General features: G+C 38.0%; 1 protein-coding gene across 2 annotated transcripts; it reads right to left on the reverse strand.

Moving 5' to 3' along the window:
• Positions 1 to 1,933: 1,933 nt before the first annotated feature.
• LOC119737302 lies at positions 1,934 to 25,811 on the reverse strand. Of its 2 annotated transcripts, none has more exons than XM_038211533.1 (13): positions 24,701 to 25,811; positions 17,993 to 18,138; positions 16,652 to 16,790; positions 15,198 to 15,290; positions 14,378 to 14,418; positions 12,529 to 13,012; positions 11,153 to 11,294; positions 10,391 to 10,657; positions 9,413 to 9,764; positions 6,999 to 7,329; positions 6,207 to 6,290; positions 5,414 to 5,536; positions 1,934 to 4,167 (listed from the first exon to the last, which is right to left on the reverse strand). In XM_038211533.1, exons 1-13 carry the CDS (start codon positions 25,020 to 25,022, stop codon positions 3,977 to 3,979), a joined length of 2,715 nt encoding a protein of 904 aa, XP_038067461.1. In that variant the 5' UTR covers positions 25,023 to 25,811; the 3' UTR covers positions 1,934 to 3,976. The 2 variants fall into 2 exon arrangements, with proteins under 2 accessions (XP_038067461.1, XP_038067460.1); XM_038211532.1 differs by having other exon boundaries at positions 10,391 to 10,681.
• Between the last annotated feature and the right edge of the window lie 481 nt (positions 25,812 to 26,292).

The following is a 26,292-nucleotide window of genomic DNA, read 5'->3' on the forward strand; positions in this document are numbered from 1 at the left end:
TGGATCCGGCCTTGCTAAATAATTACGTTTCTCCTTCTTTTGGTGTGGCGTTTAATGAGAGTAAAACAGCAGTCTAGTTAATCCGAAAACTTTTTGTAAAAAGACATCGTACACAAACAATTAATGTAATATTCAAATCAAGTAAATGAAAAATGACAAAAACCAAGAAGTTCAGTGTCAACTTTAAATCTCGACTAGTGCTTCTACAATTTCTTGCTTAATTTTCCTTTTTTTCATAATTTATAACCCAGATACATGTACACTCTCCACCGCCGCGCCATGGCAACCTCCATAATACTCAATAAGAAGTATCACGACTTGTCAATAGCGCCCTCTATATGTGAAAAGATGATCATGCCATGAGAATCTACTAGTACTGCATTTACTTGTTCATTATTGAACGACCCCCCCCCCCTCAAAAAAGGATAGAATCAAGCAACAAAGGCCCCCCTCCCCCAAAAACCCCAAACCAACCAAACAAACAAACAAAACTTTGCAACTGCTGTCCCTACAGTTTGTAGGCTTGTAAGACCTCTAGTGGTGTTTACAAATTGGTCGAGTCGACACAGTCCTGGGGGAGGATGGTCTTACGCAGTGCAGAAATCCGGATCTATACATACGCTGGAATCGGGGCTCGACCCATCCGCTCCCACTTTTTTTATTACGGTCAAATTATTTTGCAACTAGAAATCGTTGTTTGCAAAGTTTGGACACATTCACACAATATTTCACACCATCTTCATTACAAAAAAAAAACCCACCATGGATATGCCCCTGCCCTTCGAATACCCTTTAAGAGTGCATCTCTGCCACAGATAATTAAAAAAAAATTGTAAAGTGGAGATGAACATGATAGATAGACACAGAGGCAATATTGAGAAGTGTGTTTCCACAGAATTATTGTGCAATCTTCGTTTTAATAATCAAGTAAATACTAAAATAACAACATACATGTACATGTAGTATAAAATATTAACTAAATTACATACATTTCACGAAAACAAAGTATAACAAATTACGGTTTGTTATTGTTGTTTATCAAGAACTTAAATGCAACAGTTTGTTCAATGGAAACAAGTGACACAGTGTGAGACATATTACTAACATTATGTTTTAATTAGATTAGTTGATACAAAGTTGGAAATAACATACATCCCAAGATCAGTAACACCCCCCCCCCCCCCCCCATGAAACAAAGGTTTTGAGAGGAAGTTTAACATCAGGTTACAATTTACAAGTGAGGTTTTATGTGCGTGAACAGATGCGTGTCTCTAATGACCCACTGAAGATAATGTTCATTGTCTTAAAATCTAATAACTAATGTGATTTGGTTCTTCTCGTATACTTGAGTTATAACACCACATTGAGTAGTACAACAATCCCTGGTATACTAAATATATACATCAATCAAAGATTGTGTCATACTTGACAAATCACCTTTATGTTTGGATACAATGCTATTCTATCAATCAAACGAAATCATAGCTTTACGTGGTAGAAATGTACATGTACAATATAACGTTTGGAATGACACCATGTAATAATCTTTATTTGTAAATCAATCTGTCTTGCATCCAAATCCATTTGCTTTCATTCAAATTCAATCAATTATAACCATGGGAAAACTCAATAAAAATAATCATGCCTGTTTATGTGTACATGCATATTAATAAAGTTTTTAAAAATATTAATCAGAGCAAAGAGAATCTGGTGAGTGTTCTGCAAAAAAATACTCATACTATATTGGGAAATAATACAGAAAAAAAATACAGAGTTGCAGAGTCCAACAAATCCCTATTGCTACATGTATATGGGGTACATAAATTACTATACGTTCCATTATTTGCTGTTGTCAAGTAGCTGCAGCAAACTAGTTACTTGATGCTGGAGAAGTACCTACATCTTGAAGAATAAAATTCACTAAGTGAAATCTTTCATATTTTATTTTATTTAAACCTCATTACATGTTCACAAATCACATCACAATGATCTAAATGTGTGTGCTGGAAGAGAATAATACTTTATGGACAACAAGACAATAACAGTCCATGCTGTTCAAATATTGTATCAGACATTAACAGTGCATATTGTTCAAAAAAGGTCTGGTAAAACTTACAACTAATATCAAGAAAAATTATCCTGTCATACTCAAAATATGTTCTTCAAGGAATGAAAGGATTAGATGCCAAACCCAAGAACAACAGCAACTGTATCAAGCAGAGGGGCAACTGCCAGCCCCCACCCCAGACTGACCGTCAGATTTTTGATTTTCCTTTTTTTCACTTTCCATAAATGGCATGATACAGAGGTCTGACACAAACAAAAAATAAAGAAAACCACGCAAACAAAATGCATCACACCAAGCAATTTGATTTGGCGTCCCCCAAACATCAAATGCTAAAAAAAAAAAGTTTTGCGCAACCAACGACATGACTAGGGTTAAGCATAGGGAGGACCCGAGTGTGCATCATTTTTTTTTTTTTGAAGGGAGAATGTATACATTGTGAGTGTGCAATTCGATATTTCAAAGGGTTACGAGTGTAACACGTTTTAGTTGGGTGGCATAAGGTCGAAATCGTGTCAACTGGTTCAAACCACTAAAGTTGGCTATTCTTATAGCCCCAACATAAGATATTTAGAAGGGGTGACACCTGAAATTCTTTTGGGAATGGTGCTTAAATTGCATAAATCGCTAATGGTTAGTACCTGCAGTGTAATATATTCCCATATTTGGCAATGTTTGGGTATATAAATACACATATAGTGAAAAGTATGTTTTGGGGATTCCACTTACTGGTACATATCCTTACTTAAATAACGTTTTCTGCATCATACTACAGACTGGATGATACGAGGACATAATAAAGATCCCAAATGGCTAATATTATACCCTAAAGTTGTGCCCATTCACTTTTTCCTTGGATATCGTCAACAAGTCTCGCCAAAAGTTTGAATTTACAAGCTTCAAATTCACAAAGTCATTTACTGGCACTGTTACCCTCACAAAAATAAATCATATGATTGAGGACAGTATCATGATACTTAGCTACAAGAAAGGGGGAAAAATCAGGTGTCCGTAAATAGTGCTAAAATTAGGCGAAGGGTTGCCTGACGTGGGAGACCTGAACAAGTTCTAGGAAATCCGCAATATAAGACATTATTGTTGTTTTTAATAATTAGGTCTACGTCAAAACGTTTTCTTACCAATAATTTAGGGAATTTCCTTGAACTTGTTCAGGTTTCCCTTGTTAAGCAACCCTTCACCTACCTTTTTGCCTAATTTACGGACACATAGTTTTTTTCCCTGTTTCTGCTTTTTGGGCTATATATAACAATATTAGCATTGTTTACATGATTTCCCATAAAGTCTTAATAGGGTAACTGTGCCAGTAAGCGACTTGGTGAATTTGAAGCTCATAAACACTGAGATTTGGCAAGACTAATTGATGATCTCTGGAGACAACTGAGGTAAATGCAGCCAACTAGTATAATGGAAGTCATTTCAGATCTTTACCATGTTTACATTATCATTCAGTCACTTGTGGGCTTCATTACATGTAATTGAAGTAGGGTGTGTAAGGACGATCACCAAAATATACTTTTTAAAAAGTAAAAAAAAAAAATACAAATATGCCCAAACATGGCAAAAAAAACACATATTACATGGCAAGTGTTGATGATTTATGAACATCAGGCACCCTTCCCAAAAGATGTTCAGGTGCCACTTCTTAAAAATATCTTCTCTAGGGCTATAACAATCTATCTGCCACGTTGGTGCTTTGGACCAGTCGTTCACGATCTTGTAAAAAATGGGGTCTAAGCCATTCGACTATTTACACCTAATAAAAATACAATAGAACACAACAAACAAACAGCAATATAATAAACATTCTCCTATAGGTTTTATGACCACCCTTGGATTCTAAAACCACCAAGTAACATGTATACACTTAAGTGCAGATATGCTTCTCATATTCTAATGAACGCTTTGTTTTTTCATGTTCTTCCCCCACAAAAAAAATCTGCAGTGCCACAAAAAATTGTCTTGAGCCATATATGACAGCTGAACCTTGATGCGCTGGAGTGACGAGTTCATCTGTTCGGCAACTTGGCTGTTTATCGCCTTGTATTTTGAGTACCCATCTAGTTTGTACCCAACGGAACAGGCTGATGAAAGAATATGAAACAGAAATGTATTAATTCAAATTACTGAAAAGATATAGACAAATGAAATGCACTGATCAGGCACACAGACATGAAGTGGGTACTTGTGTATGTGATGAAGAGGTAACAAGAGGGAAATTATGGGACTTCATTCTTGAAGACCACATTGACAAGGTAAAGGGAAACCCTATGAAGAAAATTATGATTTCTATATTGCAATATTGCTATCAGCTTATGTAATGAAGTTTAATTGAACAAAATAAGGATGAATCCCTCAGGCAGGGCCACTTTCCAGCTTCAAAATAATTTTAAGATTAGTGCTGACAATAATCGTCATCTTCCAGGCTCTCTTGATGAAAAGGTTATTTTGCTATCCAAGTGACCCATAGGATTGCACCAGTTACTGTTAAAATCGTTGGTCTTGTTAATCAAGGGTGTGAGTGACCACTGATAAAATAGCTGAAAAAGGTGTAAAAAAAACTATACTTTTGTACACAGCAAGTGAGGGAAAAAAAGCTGAAATTCTTGAAAAAAAAGGCGAAATCAGCTCTAAAACTAAAATTTCACACCCGTGAAATTCTTCTCATATCTCATTTCAAATAACAAATAGCATTGTTTGAATATCTGCTGTCTGTCTTCACTCTATTTTGTGATTTACACTGTAGAACAGTGTACCTGTTGCACTACTGTAAGTATTAAGTTTAAGTATCGTTTTGGTTTGCGGTAACACCATGTCATAATAACTACTGCTAAGAAGATATTTAGTTCTGATAAGAACTTGTCCTGCTTATTATCAACGTTCACCAAGTAGTTGTACTTCTAATAGAACTTAAAGCAGGACTGTTCTTATCAGAACTAAAAGTACTTAGTGGAAGTTGATAACAAGCAGGACAAGTTCTTATCAGAACTAAATAATTGTCTTCTAAGCAGAATTTATTACCACAAAGTGTTACCGCAAACCGAAATGATACTGAAACTCCACCATGCAATGCCTAAAAGTATTAAGTATGACGTTAATTTGGCATTTTCTTCTTTTTTTCTCAGGCTTGTATTTTCATCATTCTTGTATTTTCTTGTTTTATATTACTCACATTCATGCGAGTAAGATGTGGCTTTAAGTGTCAGAAAGTGGACATTGATAATTATCCGTAAAAATATTTGATATGATTCCAACTGAATGGAATACACTTGTGTTACAGTCATCAAAAAAGAAATAAATAAATAAAAAAAATATACAATCAAGAATTACCAGTATGATTGGGCCAGTGTAGTCTGTCGATAAGAAACTTGGTCTTCTTAAACATGCCAGGCTCCCGATTTAGGCAGTAGGCATGAAGATGACAGGCGTTGTCATACACAATCATCTTTGGAGCTACGTAAAAAAAAAAAAACCAACATACATTTGATGAGAACAATAATGTAAATTTAAGGTTTATCAAAAGATCAGTTTGCTTCCATGGAATGTGTGTTCAGCGACCGCTTGTTGCAACTGAATTGGTAGTGTGCATTTGAGTTCATTCCCATACCAGGCATGAAGTGAGTAACATAAGAAAAAGTCTGAAGAAGCAGATTTGCTACCATATGCCTTCATTGAGTGTTATTCGCAAGTCACCCATGTTAACAAACAAATGCTTCCACAAAAATGCAACATGCTTAAACAATTTCACTTCAATATTTTTTTTTTAGTGTCATACATTCATCGTAATTAAGTGAAAATCATTATAAAGGCCAAGGAGGATTACCGGTGCATAACGATAGGGACTGTTTTCTTAAACCTTTGTTTAGGTGCTGCAAACAAATCGATGATCTTCAGTTGTGTGCAAATTTACAAATGTCAATGTAAGTTATAAATCATGACTGAATAAGCCTCTGTACTGATGACGTCACACTCCGTTTACGTGTGCGCTCTCCTATGGTGCTCAGTTGACCGTGGGCCCCCACTGGCTCCATAGGAAAGTGCACATGTAAACAAAGTGTGACGTCATCAGTACGGAGGCTTATTAAATCAACAGCTATGATTTGTTGAGGAAAACACTACTTACGTGTCTCAAATCGTGTGAGGAGCAAAGTGAAGGGCACATTCGGTGATTCAAACTGGTTCATAATTTCGAAACCATAACAGATTCCTGAACAAATACAAAATGAAAGACAGTCTTTAATAAAATAGATAGGATTATGTGTACATGTATACTTAAACAGCAAACAGAATGTTGTCACGTAATAATCGTTTCCTGAGGACTGCTATGAATTGTGGCATAATTTGGCCTTTGAGGGAAGCAAAACTTCATGAAAACCTTGCCAGAACAGAAAGTCTTCGAAATACAGGAAATGGGGAACATTGTTTATGCTTTGTAATAATAAGTGGAATCAAAGTTTCAAAAAAACAGGTAAAAATCTTGTGAGAGCCACACGAAACCAGAAACTATCGCATTTACATCACACTTTATATTCTCATTAAAGTATCAATCACAGTAATACTAAATTATCCCATTGCATTGTCATGGAGCCAGACATATTACTACTATTATTCAAACGACTGTAATTACCACTAGGGTAATCCAGTCGGCTTTGGTGTAGAGAAATTTGGTCTTTGGCAGATTGTACATTTTATGATTGCCCATTAAATTATTCTTAGAGAAACATACACATGGACAATACTTTTCAAATTATTGCCAGTGCTGTTAATACATGTTTTGGATTTCCCAATGTGTTCCTTGTGCTTGCAATGTGGTAGGTTGCATCATAATTGCTGGTTCAAATTGACTTTCAGGCTGTTTTTTTCCCCTACCCAGCATTACTTGTTCATTGACAATAAATTTGAGTGCAAGTATTACCATGGGGACAGAAAGCAGCAAATACTCCAGGTGTCATTCTCCCGTAATTTTTGGAATCCTTCCTGCAACTGGTCCTGGTGGTCTTCAAGCCATCCATTGCATATTTTGGCCTTAACCGTTGTTGGGGGAAATGGGGCCAAAAACACATGCCATCGAAGTCGTCTGGTGGTGGGTGGTCTGTGCTTCTCTCAGCCTGAACAGCAGCAGGAGATTGTGAAGAAGTTGACTGCTCAAATGGGGCTACTGCCAGACGAAGCAGCTCACAAAGGACAGGAAAGAGTACTTCAGGAAGAACTTGCTCCGATGCAATGAGGTCAGCTATTATAGGACACTATGAACAAAATATCAATTCAACAATATACAGGGTGAGTCAAAAAAAGATGAACCCAAACCCCTAAAAATGTATTTACATTTGTGTGAAGCTCCAAAATAACATCCACTTTTTTGGCGACAGGCCTTCAAAAGGACATTGTTCATCATTTTTAACTTTTAAACTGAGGTTTTACAATTGTATCTCAGGTGATGTTTGCAGACAAGAGTGATGAAGATTCTTGAAATTGCATTTTTGGGATGTGACAGGTTTTAGGGTCATTGTGCTTAAATGATGATATTCTTTTAATGCATTGAGCAATTTCAGTATTTTTTTTATCTAAACGTAGCTCTTGAAATTGGCAAAGACGAAATCGGCATTTTATCAGTTATCACATATTTTAGATAATATTGTGTGATAGAAAACTTTTAAGTTTTATAAGAATATTGAGTAACTATTGAGCACTTGGTAATTTCCTCTTCTGTTTTAACTACAAAGTTGAATGCTGGTAGCACGGGCAAGCCATTGAAAACTTCTTTAAGAGTGCTAGGTGTCAGCACTGACATCTGAGCAAAGAAACATGTACACATCAATTAAGGCCAAGTAAAAAAAAATGCTTAGCATCATGCCTTTTTGAAAAACAAGGGAGGATGCCCTTTTCCCCCCTCCAAAATGGCTGCCAGACCGGGCTATTTTTCAAGATGGCCGCCAGTTTTTGTTTTTAAATGACCATCACTTGAATTCAGGAAATGACAAACCAGCTTTATAAGGGCTAGATGCAACAAACAAGCCAAAATGATGTCATTGTTTAAAATGTATCATTTTTTACAATTAACAAAAAAGGAAAGAGGTGGCCTCCAAAATAGAAGCGGGCAGGAACGCAAAACATGTAAATTGTTTAATTTGGCCTACGACAGAATTCAATATCTCATCTTCTATTACCTACATGTACAAAGTACTTCTCCCACATAATCATTCCTCAATCTCTTCGATGTCATGTTTCAATAAAGTTCGATGATGTACGTTGACCACCTTCAACTCTTCTTTTTTCATTCATTAGCATCAGTTTTTTTTCACATAGCACAATGCGTTCATCCCATTATTTTGTAATGCATGTCACTGTTGCTGTTCACGTTTGTTTGAATATTACCGTTAATATAATTTTTAACAATCATTGTAAATATTAAGTTTTGCTGAAACCAAATATTTTTAGTCCTTGGATTTTTTAAACCATAAAACGGAAATGAATGAATGAATGAATCCCATGTTCTTGTATGGCCTTGTACTGTGTTTCCATTTATCCTTTCTGAAACTCTGTTATGACAACAATGTGAAGCCATATCTGAGTTATTAGGACTATTCTTCAGTTCTTCAATGAGTCCTAAATGCTCCCTAAAGTCCACTGCTATTTGCTCAAACTGCAAACCACCCTGGATATTCAATGCACTATTTGCTCTTATCCATTCACAAGAATACTGAAAACAGCCAAAAGGAAAATATGCACTCCACTATCAGTTTAAACTATCACGTGCATCTGAAAAGTGCCACCATCCAAGGTACATGTATGTGTGTAGGTTCCTATTCCATTTCTTTCCACCCTTTGAGATGGTTAACATAATTCTGTAGAGCTGTGCAATTGTTCTGTCTAGCATGTTGTCATTTTGAAGAAAGCAATAAAAGAATGACATTTCCAAGATAATTATAAGATGACACATTTTTGGAGATATCTGTAATAATATTTTTTTTTTTTATTCAGGAAAAACTTGTGATTGATTCAATGCACATCCAAGGATATTTGTTATTATTCCTTGCTTCAGAGCATGATTGCATAGTTGCAATCGGCTGCATTAAAAAACGTTTGAATTTTAAATCAGGAACATAGTATGCTTTTTGCTGAGTATTCATCATTCACAAGTTACATGTACATGTAGTTATTAAGCACCTTTCTTTAGATTTTGAGTACTGTAGTTACATCAAACGGAAAATATGCACACTAACAAATAATACACCATACTGTTATACCTCATTAATAAGTATCTCTCTGTACCTACGTAATCTAACTATTGCATGGGGATTTATGCTAATATTACAATGGAGCACTAACCTTGTTTGTGAGAATAGCCATAGCATTTAAGTCTTTTCTTGGGGAAAATCCATGAGCCATCTTCTCCAACAGTTCTAATAACTCTGCCTCTGGATGGAGCAGTCCACAAACTGGAGAAGTTGCAGACAAAGCTTGCAATAACGGTTTGTAAGTTGCAGGTGGGGCTGTTGCATGTCCAGTTGAACCCAGCTCATTCAGAAAAGGGAGTAGGCTGCCTTGATGTTCCTTGCATCCATCAATAAGCATCAGGAAGTCATTGGGAGGAAACGGATGTGCCTCTGACGATCGGGCAAACTTCTTTAACAACTTCCTTGTTTGGGTGTCAACCAGAAAGATGCTTTTTCTGTAAACAGTATAAAGAGAAAACAGTAAAAGTAATTCACATGAACATTAAATCATCTAGCTAAGCGTAATGTCAAATGAACAATTCATACAATTTCCAGTTGAGACACAATCCAAATGAGACAAAGCCTTCAAATGCATGAATCACTCTGTGTTAATTAATTGGCATTAAAAGAATCACAGGATTACCATGGAGTGCTGTTGCATCAAAGTTTGGAGCATTGAATTCATGATGTAATCCTACAGGTGGTGGGTTCAAGTCCAGCCTGGGGTTATCGTGTGTGTGCCCTTAGACAAGGCGCTTTGTCACACATTGCTTCTCCCCATTCCTATTTTAGCTGCTTTGCGCCTAAATTGCAACAAAGAGCTGTATACTATGCAGCGAAATGGGATGGTCTTTGGAATATGTTTCGTTGGCCGAATGAGAAGGGTAATATAATGATGCAATCAATAATGGTGAATACCTGCACTTTATAAATACCCCTAATTATTATTATTTGTTTTTATTATTACAACTAATATAAGCTGTATTGTAATGTAAGTGAACTCTTTTGTGGAATCATGATTCTTTACAACAAAACTACTGAATAAAGTAGCTGGAAAAATTAGAGTCCAGAACACAATTATAAGCCTTATCTGCTTGACGACTGTTTTGCTTCTTTGGTAGCCTTCGGCACATTGTCCTTCCACAGCGATAGGTCCTTGCGAAGGGAAAGGTGGGTAGCATCACAGATGATTATATCTGGCTGTGCGCCACACGTTTGTTCCCTGCAGATAAACTGCTCGTGGTAATCGATGTCCAGCAGACGCAGGAACCCATACCATGCCCATACAAACTTGTTGTAGTGCAGTTGTGATGCAAAAGAGCTATGTCCAGCATCATTCTGCATTTGCACCCAAACACTGTAAAATCCAAACATGGGTGATCTGAGGAGACAGATGAAATACATTGTATTCTTGCAATGTCAACTTACAGAAAGATGCCCATGTACAGTCAAGTTTCTATTAGCAATGAATACTACCAACTACAAGAAAATAATGAATAAATAATTCATTATTGTGCATAAATATTTCATTATTGTACATACATGCATGTTATACAGAAGGAATTTGATGATGGCTGTCATTGTGTTATATTGTAAACATGTTTTTGGGTTTTTTTTACATCCTGAGCCAAACGTGAGATCGTATATCACCCATGGCAAAATTCCCAGAGGTCCTAATCCTATAGTAACTTGTATTGCCATTCATGCTTTCATTGAACATTGCTCTGTGATGTGCTGCAATGATCCAGTTTTCAAATCTCTTTAAGGCCAAGAAAAATAAAACACCAGTTGATCGTCCCGGGAGGATGAGGGTCTTTATATAGCCCTTTCAAATAATTCTAGGAATGCACACCTTCCATACAGAAACTGGTACATGTACTGTCTCAGGACGGAGTGGTCAATCAAGTAGGTTGTCATGTTGAATAGGCAGTCAGACAAGCCATCATATTGAAGTTCAGAGTCACACATCTCATTGCTGCACTTCCTGAAGAAAACTAAATACAATATGGTTCCTCAAAATCAAAATTTGATGTACAACTAATGACATAAAATTGATCTACACACTTCGTACATGAAATGGTATAAGTTGAAAATTCACAATTAATTTTCTTTGGAATTGAACAGTGTAGTAGAATTTACATTGTGAACCAAAATTTTTACTGTAGGAGATGTACAGACCTGAAACGTTATGTCATTGAAGGTTTTGGATGTTGACAGATAGTGTGCCGAACGGTGTTACATAAAAACGTATTTAAAATGTTAAAATGTTTGACTAGATATGCATGATGCCCCTTTTGAAAACCATTTCGTCTTCCAATCTTTGACATTATTTCTGCATGCATACAGTATGAGTCAAAATGGAAGCTAAAATAAATGATTACTGTGGTGAAAATTATGAACACATATACAGGGTGAGTAAAACAAAAATAAAACAAAAATTTGGGACCATTTTTTTTAAAGTGAAGTTCTGCATATAGCGCCTTCTTTTTTTCCACACTGAAAAGGTTTATGTTGTACTCAGTCATTAAGAATTAAGCATCGTGCAGACAGGCAAGTCAACCGTTTATTCTGAAGTTTAAAGTTATAAAACTATGTTCTTTGTCAAAATCAACAAAACATGAGTAATTCATACTGGGTAGCAATCAGTAAACACCAAGCACGACTTGCTTTACTAAAATTGCTCTCACGTCGTTTGGCTTGATCAATGACAGATTATTACTTCTTTTCTCAATCCAACAAAATACTCCTTCAACCTGTTATTAAAATTTAAGATACATGTATGTGTTTGCAATATTCAACAACCAAAAAATCATTTATCTCGAGCCTGGTTTTTGACTTGCATTGTATGTACACCATTTATATTAAAATGCTGTCCAAAAGAATCAATCAATGTGTCCCCTGCAGGTCATCTATGTCTGAAGCTGGATTTATAGAGTTCTGAAGTGTGACGTCATTTAGAACTAGAGTAGTGCAATCGAATGGAGTACGCGCGTGTTGGTTCATGGGCTGAATCACGCGCTAATGCCTTTTACACACATTCTGTGCACGTGATGTATTCACTTCAATACCGTAATTCTATAGGAATGAAAGCATGGAACATTGTTGACCCTTTATACATAACGACATCAAGTAATTCTGACATCTAAAAAAAAATGTATTGTGATATACATACAACTTTTGGAGAGGGGAAGGACACAATTAATGTACATAATAACATGTTTTTCATACCTGATGCTCGATGAATTGACTGTAGAGTGAAAACAGGATATTCACCCTTCAGGTAGATGTCATTACTCCATGATGCGTGACAGCATGCGCACATACCACCTGGTGTGGGAATCAGGTGAAGATTGCCATTGACTGTACAACCCCGTTGCATAACAGGTTTGGCAACCATGTCTTGTAGATGAATGCTCTCAAGCTGAAAGGGAATGCGCTTCCAGGAAGCCACTGATCCTGCTCCTGCTTTCCTTTTAAGAGAAGTTGACTCCAAAAGAGCAGACATCTCCAATAAGAAGACCGGCAAATCTGTCACTTGCTCAAGAATATCCTTGATCTTACTGATGTGCTGACAATCGCCCCTCCTGCATGTCAAACACTTCAACCCATTGCCCACGATGTCAATGACGGCAAATGATTGATCCGTAACAATGACCGCAGCACGTGGATTTCCACACACAGGCCACACATCATTGAGATTGGGAGGAATTTGCTGTGGCATACGGGAAAAAAAACCCAACCTTTCTTTACCAATGCATAGGAATATATATATCTATATGTACACTTAAAAGGGTAAATATTAGGCCAAAAAAAATAATAGTTGTGTGTCCGATACCTTGGCATTTAAAAATAGGGTAGGAACCTTAGGTCGATAGGAAACTTCATATTTTGTTTTGGCATTTCTGGTGCGTACGATCATATGCAGGTGTCAGCGTGTAGTAAAGGGAGTAATTGAAAGTTTTCAAATTTTTCCCCTCATTCCCCCCCCCCCAAAAAAAAAATAAATCAGGACCAGAGCTGTAAAAATCAGGTAGCAAAAATATTTTGTTTGGCCTTATTAATGAGTTGGAATTGATGCATACCATCCAAAATGATTGAAGTTCAAAATTCAAGTTTATTATTCACACTAAAAGGTGAAGAGATTCAGCTTCCACTGGCATTTCTAAACAATGACATTACATAACACCATTAAACCAATGAATAGAACACTATAACTCACTCAGCTCTCTTCAGCTTAATAAACTCAAGAGACCTGAGAAATAGATTACAGGAATATTTCGTCGCACAGCTGACATACCGACAAATAAGCAAAATCCCTGTTTCAAGTAATTCGCGTTTGAAGTTGGGCATTTTTCTGGGCGTCCCTAATGTTTCGATAATAACCCTTTTGGTGTATATTCAAAATAAAATAGGAAATGTAGTATCCATCAGGTTAGTTGTCCCACATGTTTTCATTCGACCATAAATGTATTCCTCAGTTTGTCAAATTACAAAAATCTCAGTTTGTCAGATCGCACTCGCACTGCATATTAATTACGCATTCAACATGAAACATGCAATGTTATTTTGATCATAATACAGGAAGATAAGTGCACAATGAATTTAGTCTTAAAAAGTCACCGTTTTTGACAACCACAGTAGCACATCATTTGTTTGTACTTTGAACGCACTCCTTACATTAGCTGGTTACCAGGGACATTTTGTATTTGTCACTATGTCACATTAAGGATTTGTTACTTTGACTGATTGGCCTCAGGCCGGGCTCCGAATCTCAAAATCCAAATAAAAATTAAGAATTTTGGCATAAATACTTAAAAGAGCAACCTTTAAAACCACGAAAGTGACAAAATCTCAAAATTGCCAAAATGGTTGATTTGCTGGTTTGTCAGCTCTGCGACGATTTGGTCTCCAGCAGCAGCAGCAGCAGCAGCAGCAGCAGCAGCAGCATGGGGGACACCTCATCCCCAACAAACACCCCCTCTGCCCTTGAAATGCGCTAGGCACTTTTCACAAGAAACATAGAACCATGAGGGACCAACAAGAACTCCAAACACAGGAAACTAACATCACCACTTACCACATCCTCTTCAAGGCCAGATGCGTGTGCATAGCTGTGGTCTGAAAGAAAATATTGAAACAATTTTAGTTCACAATTTATCACATAACACTGGAAAACATTCTTGATACAAGTGCTCTAAGGTATATGCGTCTGTAACAAACAACATTCAGTTAATTGTTGAGAAAATATTTGATTCAAGAATAAAGCACTACAAATCAAGGTTAATACATGTACTCTTATTTGATCATTATACAGAACATACTTGGATGCAAGGACAAAAAAGATTATTTGTTTTGCAGAGGGACTTTTAGCGCATAAGGGACAGATATTGAAAAAACTGGAAGCCTCTATACATGTTCATGAATCTCAATATTTAAAGTTTTTTAACTGGAAACATAATTTAAAAACTTTTTTCAGATTTGAATGGTTTCCAGATAATGTGTATTACCAAAGATCCATTTACAATATTAACAAAACTGCTATTTATGGAAGCTATATTTAGTTCAAAATGCACCGTTATAGAAGATCAGTGCATCTACAAAGTTATATAATTGGTAGACATGGTAATTATTAGGAGCCGGATCAGTAATTTCCATGTATTTTCCCATCCCGAAATCAATAATTCTTGACTTATAATGTAGCTTTATTTCTTTAGCATTTCAGAGTCATTTGTATATATAAATAGTTAATATTAATGTTTGTCGCATATTTCACAAACACGATTGGGACCCAGTCTTTAGGTCTGCTTTAACCAGAGATTGTATTACAGTGGTTGTATTCATAATAACTGAAGTCAACTGTAAACTTGGAATGGCAGGTGATGTACCGGTAGGTTTACCTTGGCTTTGATGGTGAGCTGTTATCCCAACATTTTCGTCAAATCTAACCAGGATACCAGCAAGGCAGTCGATGTGCAGACATCCCGGTAAATCTATGAGAAGAATGTTCCGCATATTTAGCCACCCAAATGTAACACTAAGTCATAATTACAATAACATCTACACATCACATTTGGGCTATGAACCACAAAGTAATAATAAAAATAAAAAATTAATAAAAAAAGTAATAAAAATAAATAAACATTACAAAAAAAATCCCTTTGGGAGACATTTCCACAGGATTGTGCCAAAAAAACTAACAATCATTTGTCATTATCCTTCCCCCATGACAAGCAATGGATCAAGCCTTCATTGTATTGAATAACGTTAAAATTCACCCACAAATAAGAGTTATGATTTTTAGGGAGACATTAAAATGTATGGTGTCTCCATAAGGTATAAGAATAAAATTTTCTCATGAAGGGTACAATACCATGTTTAATATTAATAATAATAATAATAAAAAATAACTACTAAAAATGGTACCCTCAGGGAAACATTCCCATAAACATGTGATTTAATTTGTCTTCACTTTTCTTAACCCCAAAATGTGTATGATGACTTGACAAGAGAACTCTAGAAGTTGTGGAAGGTGAAGGTAAAAGGTGATTCTGGTCATTGTGGGACCCTCAGTACTATTCCTTGGTCCCAGAAACAAAAATCTCAATGAAATTGGTACAAAAGCGGCTCTTTGGGGAACAGGGATCTGAGGCATTCAGACACATGCACCGCCATGGTCCCCTTTTTGGTTTCAAACTGCACACCACCTTGCATGAGTCAACCACTGTAGCCATGTGGCCGTGGGGACACACAGTGATGAAATAAACACTGCATAAAAAGAAAACCCTCACTCATTGGAGGGGTCATCATTTTGAATCTGATAAACTTATGGTGACGTCAGTTTTATCTAAAAACCTTACGAAAATTTTGTTACATGTATGTACCTGCATTTTGCAACAAAGGACTGCAAATCATCAAAAAGTGACAATGGTTAAAAGTTGCAAGCTCAAAAATTATGCGAGGAGAGCATTACCACACATGCCCGTAATTGGCCACTATCAAATGCACAGTGCCCAAACAAAGCGCGGGTAATTCATGCAAGCAGCATATCATTCCATTTTACTTTTTCATTATCTTCAGCTTGTGTGCACTACTCACAGATTTACCAAATTACAAACCAACTACTGCCGGCAATTTCCAGAAATGTGTCATTTGACACATCTTTGGAATCTGCAATTTTTTTTTATTGTCTTTGTCAAAATGGCAGCAGATCATTTTCAGACGGAATTTAGTGCCACTAATATTTTTTAATCAGGTAAGCTTCTCAACAACAAACATTTTATAATTAGCTACATGTTAATAGCTACAAATGACAAACTCTGCCCCAAGGAAATACTTTTTTTAAAAACTCAACCTTGACTGCTCTGTTGGACATGTTCTGAGGCAGAGTGCAGCACTTGACTCCTTGCTGGATCACAGGAGCAGTAGAACGCCCACTTCCAGGTCCCACTGAAGCACATAGCTCTCCTGGTTACCATTACATATCTGCTGCCCTGCACATTTGAACAAGGACAATTTCAGAATGTTGCAGTACAATTTAATCATAATTCAATAAAACAACATTCAACATGTTAATGTTAACAGGAAGAACACTGTAGGGGCCAAATTGTACACTGTAGCACAGTGACATTTCTTATCACGTGAGACAGGGTGAGTTGAATGGCAGGATTTGCTTTTGCAGTGGAAACCAAAACGATCATCCTATGCCATACTTGTTGATGCATTTTGCATATTATAAAAGTACCAGGTACAAGATCTTCATTTCTTTAATTCAAATCATCTACACTTCAAAATACCCTTCATTAAACTTCTCTACCTGTTTTTGTTCTTCAGTGATTAATTGCACATTTGCTTTTTTGCTTACTTCCGATTGTCTTTTCAAAATTTGAGTTTCTGGGCAGATCCATTGGGGTAGAGGGACACGCATGGGGGTGCACAAACCCCACGCCATGGCTTTGTGAGGTGGTGTGTCATAACAAAACTTCACAAACAGGTTTGAAAAGTATCACACACCCCCCTTTTGGACCTGGATCCGCCCCTGCTTGTACTTCCTGAACTGTGGGTAATCAGATCAAAACCAATCAGTTATAATTTTTTTAATTCTTTTTTTTGTCACAATTATCCTATCGCGGTAGAAATTAATCGCGTCAACGCAGCTTGTGAAATATTGTCCAATTACATGATATACAAATGGACGCGGAACGCACAAAAACGTGAAAAAAAAAACTTAGTGTACAAAAACTCCATAGGGTTGTCTAAGGGGCGTGGCTACCTCGCAAACGGTGATAGGTCAATTCAGTCATTTGTGTATTGTTTTTTATTTGATTAAGTTTTACTTAATACAATCAGATCATGGGTAAGTTTCATTAAAAATGTTGTACTGTTATGCCATAATTGATTGAAGTCTGAACGTGCAAGCAAAAATGTTGTATTTTAGTGCATGTTTATAGGCAAAATGCCATAGGCTACGGTCGTGTCTCTGAAATTTTGTTATTTAAATCCTTGTGCTGTACATACAATGTACATGTACTTTCAGAACTGTAAGGTATGTAGAAAGACCACTTGAAGTTGTACTTGTAGTTTGGAGTTCGGAAAAAAATGAGAATTTTGTGCTACAGTAACTTCAATTGGTCTTTCTGTAAGGTTTGTAAAAACCTTACAATTCTGAAAGGACATACATTCTCTATCAACTTACCTCAATTGAGTGGTTTTCAGAATTGTATCTATTCAGTAGAAACTTTGTGAAGTGCTCATCACATGGGGAGATGGAGTTAGTTTCTAACAGCAACTGACGGTAGATTTCAGGTGCCTCAAGTACCTCTACTTCACCATGGCCATATTCTGAAATTTAAAAAGAACAAGTTCCAGTCTAATGGTAGTTAATACAGTCAAATGATGCAATGCTCGGTGCTTGTACGTGTGTGTGTGTGAAGCCTTGTGCATGGTTGTCCATTGCATTGCATTACTTGTACATGGTTGTGACACTACACATGTATGAAGCCTTGTGCATGGTTGTCCATTGCCTAGCATTACTTGTACATGGTTGTGACACTACACGTGTATGAAGCCTTGTGCATGGTTGTGAATTGCCTAGCATTACTTGTACATGGTTGTGACACTACACGTGTATGAAGCCTTGTGCATGGTTGTCCATTGCCTAGCATTACTTGTACATGGTTGTGACACTACACGTGTGTGAAGCCTTGTGCATGGTTGTCCATTGCCTAGCATTACTTGTACATGGTTGTGACGCTACACGTGTGTGAAGCCTTGTGCATGGTTGTCCATTGCCTTGCATTACTTGTACACATGGTTGTGACACTACACGTGTATGAAAACTTGTGCATGGTTGTCCATTGCCTAGCATTACTTGTTGTACATGGTTGTGACACTACACGTGTGTGAAGCCTTGTGTATGGTTGTGAATTGCCTAGCAGTACTTGTACATGGTTGTGACACTACACGTGTATGAAGCCTTGTGCATGGTTGTCCATTGCCTTGCATTACTTGTACATGGTTGTGACACTACACGTGTATGAAGCCTTGTGTATGGTTGTGAATTGCCTAGCATTACTTGTACATGGTTGTGACACTACACGTGTATGAAGCCTTGTGCATGGTTGTCCATTGCCTTGCACTACTTGTACATGGTTGTGACACTACACGTGTATGAAGCCTTGTGCATGGTTGTCCATTGCCTAGCATTACTTGTACATGGTTGTGACACTACACATGTATGAAGCCTTGTGCATGGTTGTCCATTGCCTAGCATTACTTGTACATGGTTGTGACACTACACGTGTATGAAGCCTTGTGCATGGTTGTCCATTGCCTAGCATTACTTGTACATGGTTGTGACAATACACGCATATGAAGCCTTGTGCATGGTTGTCCATTGCCTAGCATTACTTGTACATGGTTGTGACACTACACGTGTATGAAGCCTTGTGCATGGTTGTCCATTGCCTAGCATTACTTGTCCATGGTTGTGACACTACACGTGTGTGAAGCCTTGTGCATGGTTGTCCATTGCTTAGCATTACTTGTACATGGTTGTGACACTACACATGTATGAAGCCTTGTGCATAGTTGTCCTTGCTTAGCATTACTTGTATAATTATGGTTGTGACACTACACATGTACTTCTATGAAGCCTTGTGAATGGTTGTCAATTGCTTAGTCAGCAAAAAATCACAATTTTCTTTGGCGATAGTTCAAGGTGTAGAACATAAGCAGTGTTTAAGCACAAGCATTTGTATTTTTTTTGCAACAACAGATTAAGCTGAAATTCGGATTTACACTGAGATGATATAGTGTTCAACTACTTATGAAATATCCATTGAAAGGGATTCCTAGATATTGAAATGAATGCATTGATTTGGGGATGTTTTCAAAAAATTTCTTCCCGACTTTAAGGTCAGCTTTTACCACTAACAACAGTATTGACGTTTCGGCATCAATAATGATGGCAATTTTTTTCACTGACATGAAGTTTAGAATTTTTTTCTTCCATTATCAATATCATTGAACATTTCAATCATACTGAGCATATTTTCTGAGAAACACAATGTACAAAAAGCCATGTTTTTATGGGATGCATGAATTTCACTGCTTTGTACATGTAGTGTCCACAGAGTTCCCTGTAGTGGCCAAGTAGGCAGCAGATTACCTTTGTTTACACTAGCAATACACTGCATGCATTGTACCATGGAGCTATAAAACACAGCTCCATGATTGTACTAAGGTGTTCCCAAGCACACCACATGATGGATGGGTGGTTAAAACAAAAATCCAAGGCCACAGGATGTTTGGCTGCAGACACATTCCTGCAAACCATGCATGCACAGGGGATTAGGAATAAACAGAGGGGTGATATCAGATAAACTACTCCTGTGCAAGAGGTAATGAATAATAATGATGTAGTGCAAGTGGGCTAGAGGTAATTGCTTTAGCAGAGGACTGGAATGTGGACAGCCCCCCTGAGGGACAAAAGAACAGAAACTCCCACAGTGGTCTTCCAAAAACACAAAAATAAAATGGCAGGATGTACATAAAACAAAGAAAGAACAAGGACGATAAAATCTCCAAAAATCCCATGTTAGTTTTTAAGATTGTCTTTAAAGTTAATAAATTGTCATCATTATCTCCACTCACATGTACCCTACTTTAAGTGTGTTAGAAAATAATTATATATATTTTGCTGCATTTTAAATGTGGATTTGTTCACTTCAAAATATAATTGTAAAATCATGCCGAAACAAATTAATCTGGAACTTTGTAGCGGGTACATAAACTCAAGTTTTATAGATGTAGATAGCGTGATAAAATTTCACTTAGTAGTTATATAGTGTGAAATTTGGGCAAAGAGCTTTGAGGTATGGTAAAAATATTACTCTAGCAAGGCACTAGAGAAGAGACAAAAAAAATCAAAGTGTGCCATGTAGGCATGCAGTGCCAAGTTAGAGTACACTACAACAACATTCCAAAGGCTCCATTGTCATAATTTACTTGGTTGTATGGAGGTAGAATTAGATACATGGTTCATGGTTGCAACACTAGCTAGCTACTAGCTAGCAACAAGTTGTAGTGGTTTAGCTCTATGGTGTACAGTATGTGTGTATGATAATGCATGGTTATCCATTGCATTAGGTTTTTGCACATGCGCCAGTTTTTCCAGGCTGTGCCTAAAATTAATATCCATGAGCTCGTAATTCATAGAAATAAAACACTGAGAATGGCCTTCCAAAAAACTGCTCATGATGCGCGGAATATTTATTGAAGCCATAAGAAACGTCCCAAGTAGATTCAAAAATAAATATATTTAGCATCAACATCGAAAATTTTAAATGCAGAGATGCCAACTTTACAGACAACAAAATAGTAATGATTCTTCCTGCAAAGAGTAATGCTAATGTACATAGGACAACAGTCAAGTTTAAGAGTAACCACAGTACTTTTCAGAGTAACCACAATGTTGGCGTATAGGACAGTAACATGCCCAAGAGCAAACCCCTAAATTCACCTACAAATGGGGGATTCCATGGTGGTGGGATTTCTGAAAGTGAAACCGGAGTGTGGTTTTAGCACTCAACTGCAAAATTTAACGCAGTTCTCGGAGTTCGCAATTCAAACGACGCCGCCAATGCCCGATTGACTTAAAGGAATATACATCATTTGCTTTTGCTGTAATCATCAGAAATGGATGGAATTGGGGGGTTGGAAATATATAGCAAAAATACACACACTGACTTTTTTAAGGTTTTGGGTTCGAAAATGCTATAAAAACCAAGAAAAACAATCATTTACCTGTAGTCTGGTTCCCTGACTCCATATAAGAAGAAACAGAGCAGTTTACATACATTGGGGAATTGTAAAGTCAGGGAACCAGTCTAGCTGGCTCATACCCGTTCATAGGATTGTAATCGCTTGCAAACAAGTGCGATGGTCAATTGGGGCCAGTATTTGAAAAAAGCCAGTTTTTTCCAACGCTGATCGGCCGATCACCGTTGGAAATTGATACAAAAATACCACTTTTCTTGAAAATGACAGTATACCAGGTGCCATGATTTTACAGGATGCTTTACACTGTCATTCACTAACAGTCCAGCAAGGTATTTCAAAATGATTTGGGTAGTTTTATTTTTGGATGTTTGCAAATGTTGTATTTTCCCTTTAAGTGCCCCGCATGTATACATTTCACAGGAACAGCCAGGGATAGGCCTATTACGCGTAGCGCCTGCTAGATGGATTTGTGCACATATATGTACCGCGCCGTTTGTTTACATTCAGTGTATCGTATGTATTTTCTAGCTATGTACGTGGTTCCATCAGGGTTTGCTCTCAAAAGTCTTCCATAGTGGTATTCTCCTTTTACTAGTCTTTCCAATGATACTTTATTTGATTTCGAATTTACTTACCGTGACCACGAAAAATCCCACAAAACGTGAATGTTATTTTCGTTCCGATTGAGACATTTAAAAAGGTCCCAACCATGAATCAAACTTAAATTTTCAAAGGTATTTTCTAATAAAATGTCTTGCCAAAAATTAATAGTCTTTTTCTGTCCACTGAGTGTTATCAAAAAAGTATTTGTAATAAAAAAAAGCGAATTGAAAAGATGTCCTCTGGTGACCTTTTTTACGCAAAAGGGGACTGGACACAATTCAGTCACAAGAGGGTGTTCTATACAAGCTGAAGCACAGACACGCGCATAAGCCTAACGTCGCCCCCCCTCCCCCTGAAAACAGCGGTGAAGTGTATGAAGCCTTGTGCATGGTTGTCCATTTGTACTTGTACAGATATTGTACATGGTTGTTTTACTACACAAAAATGAATCCTTGTGGTTGTGAATTGCCTAGGATTACTTGTACATGGTTGTGACACTACACGCATATGAAGCCTTGTGCATGGTTGTCCACTGCCTAGCATTACTTGTACATGGTTGTGACACTACACGTGTATGAAGCCTTGTGCATGGTTGTCCATTGCCTAGCATTACTTGTACATGGTTGTGACACTACACGTGTATGAAGCCTTGTGCATGGTTGTCCATTGCCTAGCATTACTTGTACATGGTTGTGACGCTACACATGTATGAAGCCTTGTGCATGGTTCTCCATTGCCTAGCATTACTTGTGCATGGTTGTGACAATACACGCATATGAAGCCTTGTGCATGGTTGTCCATTGCCTAGCATTACTTGTACATGGTTGTGACGCTACACGTGTATGAAGCCTTGTGCATGGTTGTCCATTGCCTAGCATTACTTGTACATGGTTGTGACACTACACATGTATGAAGCCTTGTGCATGGTTGTCCATTGCCTAGCATTACTTGTTGTACATGGTTGTGACGCTACACGTGTGTGAAGCCTTGTGCATGGTTGTCCATTGCATTGCATTACTTGTACATGGTTGTGACACTACACGTGTATGAAGCCTTGTGCATGGTTGTCCATTGCCTAGCATTACTTGTACATGGTTGTGACACTACACGCATATGAAGCCTTGTGCATGGTTGTCCATTGCCTAGCATTACTTGTACATGGTTGTGACACTACACGTGTATGAAGCCTTGTGCATGGTTGTCCATTGCCTAGCATTACTTGTACATGGTTGTGACGCTACACATGTATGAAGCCTTGTGCATGGTTCTCCATTGCCTAGCATTACTTGTACATGGTTGTGACAATACACGCATATGAAGCCTTGTGCATGGTTGTCCATTGCCTAGCATTACTTGTACATGGTTGTGACACTACACATGTATGAAGCCTTGTGCATGGTTGTCCATTGCCTAGCATTACTTGTCCATGGTTGTGACACTACACGTGTGTGAAGCCTTGTGCATGGTTGTCCATTGCATTGCATTACTTGTACATGGTTGTGACGCTACACATGTATGAAGCCTTGTGCATGGTTGTCCATTGCCTAGCATTACTTGTTGTACATGGTTGTGACGCTACACTTGTGTGAAGCCTTGTGCATGGTTGTCCATTGCATTGCATTACTTGTACATGGTTGTGACACTACACGTGTGTGAAGCCTTGTGCATGGTTGTCCATTGCCTAGCATTACTTGTACATGGTTGTGACGCTACACATGTATGAAGCCTTGTGCATGGTTGTCCATTGCCTAGCATTACTTGTTGTACATGGTTGTGACGCTACACGTGTATGAAGCCTTGTGCATGGTTGTCCATTGCCTAGCATTACTTGTACATGGTTGTGACGCTACACATGTATGAAGCCTTGTGCATGGTTCTCCATTGCCTAGCATTACTTGTACATGGTTGTGACACTACACGTGTATGAAGCCTTGTGCATGGTTGTCCATTGCCTAGCATTACTTGTACATGGTTGTGACACTACACGTGTATGAAGCCTTGTGCATGGTTGTCCATTGCCTTGCAATACTTGTACATGGTTGTGACACTACACATGTATGAAGCCTTGTGCATGGTTGTCCATTGCCTAGCATTACTTGTACATGGTTGTGACACTACACGCATATGAAGCCTTGTGCATGGTTGTCCATTGCCTAGCATTACTTGTACATGGTTGTGACACTACACGTGTATGAAGCCTTGTGCATGGTTGCTAATTGCCTAGCATTACTTGTACATGGTTGTGACACTACACGTACCTGTACATGTACAATTGTATATCTGTATGAAGCCTTGTGCATGGTTGTCCATTGCCTTGTATTCATTGTACATGGTTTATTGCAACAGTCATGACAGTACACGACATACACGTGTGTAGCCTTGTGCATGTTTAAACTGCTCAGCAATAGCATGCATTACTCATTAGCTGATTAGGGGCTAGTTAAACGCATGCCAAACAACTACAGCTCCATGGTATTACAGCTATAGGTAGGGCTATTTATTAGTGTTTCATACTCACGACAACGAATTTCTTCCGAGCCGTCATGAAGCGGTACATCGTTGCCATCACCTTGATGGGTAGCTGCGTTCGTAGGCCTAGGCCTACTGGCAGTACTGCTGCTGCCGGTCATGCCGGTGTTGCTGCTACTAGTGCTAGTGCCGCTAGTTCTACTTGTGTATCTGTCGCTGCGCGACCGCTTTAACCTAGGTAATTTGCTGACATCAACTGGGGTCGACAATTCGTCCAAATATCGCGATCGTAAATTGTAGTCATGCCACTTTTCACGATATCTTTCGCGGTTCAAGGCATTGTTGACATCCTTCTCACTAGGCTCCGCCATCTTTCGCTGGCCAGACGCGCGGGCGGACTCCACTGGCTAGCTACACGTACGTGGGTACGGGTACGGTACCGATCTTGTACTGTATAAACGTACAGTCGTCATGTACCGCCGTTTGTTTATGTACATTAGGCTATGCTGTAGGTGACCAGATGAAAATCGCGAAATTCTGCCAGATGCATTTCAAAATTCTGCTAGATTAAACAAAATCTAAGAAATCAACCTGAATTACACTACACAAAACACAGTATAAACAATATGCTCACAATCTGATAAATACATGTTTTGACATATCCTTTGGAAAAACACGTTAAATTTCCTTAAAGATGCAATTTTGCTTCCATTTCTAGCCTGCAGTAATTGTACATTCTTCATCAACCGCTTAATATTGGAGCATATTGCTTAAATTAAGTAATGAACCCTTTAAAAAAAATCTGCTGATTGCTTTTTTTGGCTACAATTTTAAAGACTACTAAAGAAATCTGCAGAACTTTGCATTCTTTAACTGTTTTTTTTAATATTTGATCGGTTTTCCACCAAAATATATGTCAAATCTAGCCGAAAATCGGCTAAAACGGTCAATATTTATTGCAATGGACTGTAAGCTCCGCCTACATCTAGATGAGGACCGCCCATAGAGCTGTATACAGCCCTATGGGACCGCCCAATTTTAGCATATCCGCATGACTGTGGTGCAAAACGGCACGAATGAGAGACTATAACCCATCCGCTGGTTCCAACAACACGTATTCGTAAATAAACACCACGGGTAATAGGGAACCAGTGGCAAATATCATTGAACGTGCATGGTTGTGTTCGGTGGTTGAGTGTCATACGTCTGTTTGCTTATATATCTCACGGTTGCGTCAAGGCTATCTTCCGCCTCGACTTGCTGTACGTACGGCTGTTTGCGGAAGTGTGTGTGGGGCGTACGTATATGCACATAAAGCACACGCAAGGGTCGTTGAGGCTAACGGTATAGTACAACTAGTGATTGTGTCGCGGTGTGCGGTAGCGGGAACAAGTTCGTATGGGAACAAGCTGATAGCCTTGGTCAAGGCTAGTAACATCATTGCGGAAGGAATTCATTTAATACCCGATACGATGGGCCTGTTTCGGATAAACGTCTCCGCATCTGTCCCGGATACTTATTGAGATGACTCCTCACTTTATCTATCATTCTTATTTCAGACTGTCATGTAAACTATCCGGACTGCCCTAACGGAAAACCTTGCGTGAATGGTGTGTGCGACTGAGACACATGAACTCGCAA

Source organism: Patiria miniata, unplaced genomic scaffold, assembly GCF_015706575.1.
Source record: "Patiria miniata isolate m_02_andy unplaced genomic scaffold, ASM1570657v1 HiC_scaffold_3, whole genome shotgun sequence".
Taxonomy (NCBI): Eukaryota; Metazoa; Echinodermata; class Asteroidea; order Valvatida; family Asterinidae; genus Patiria; species Patiria miniata.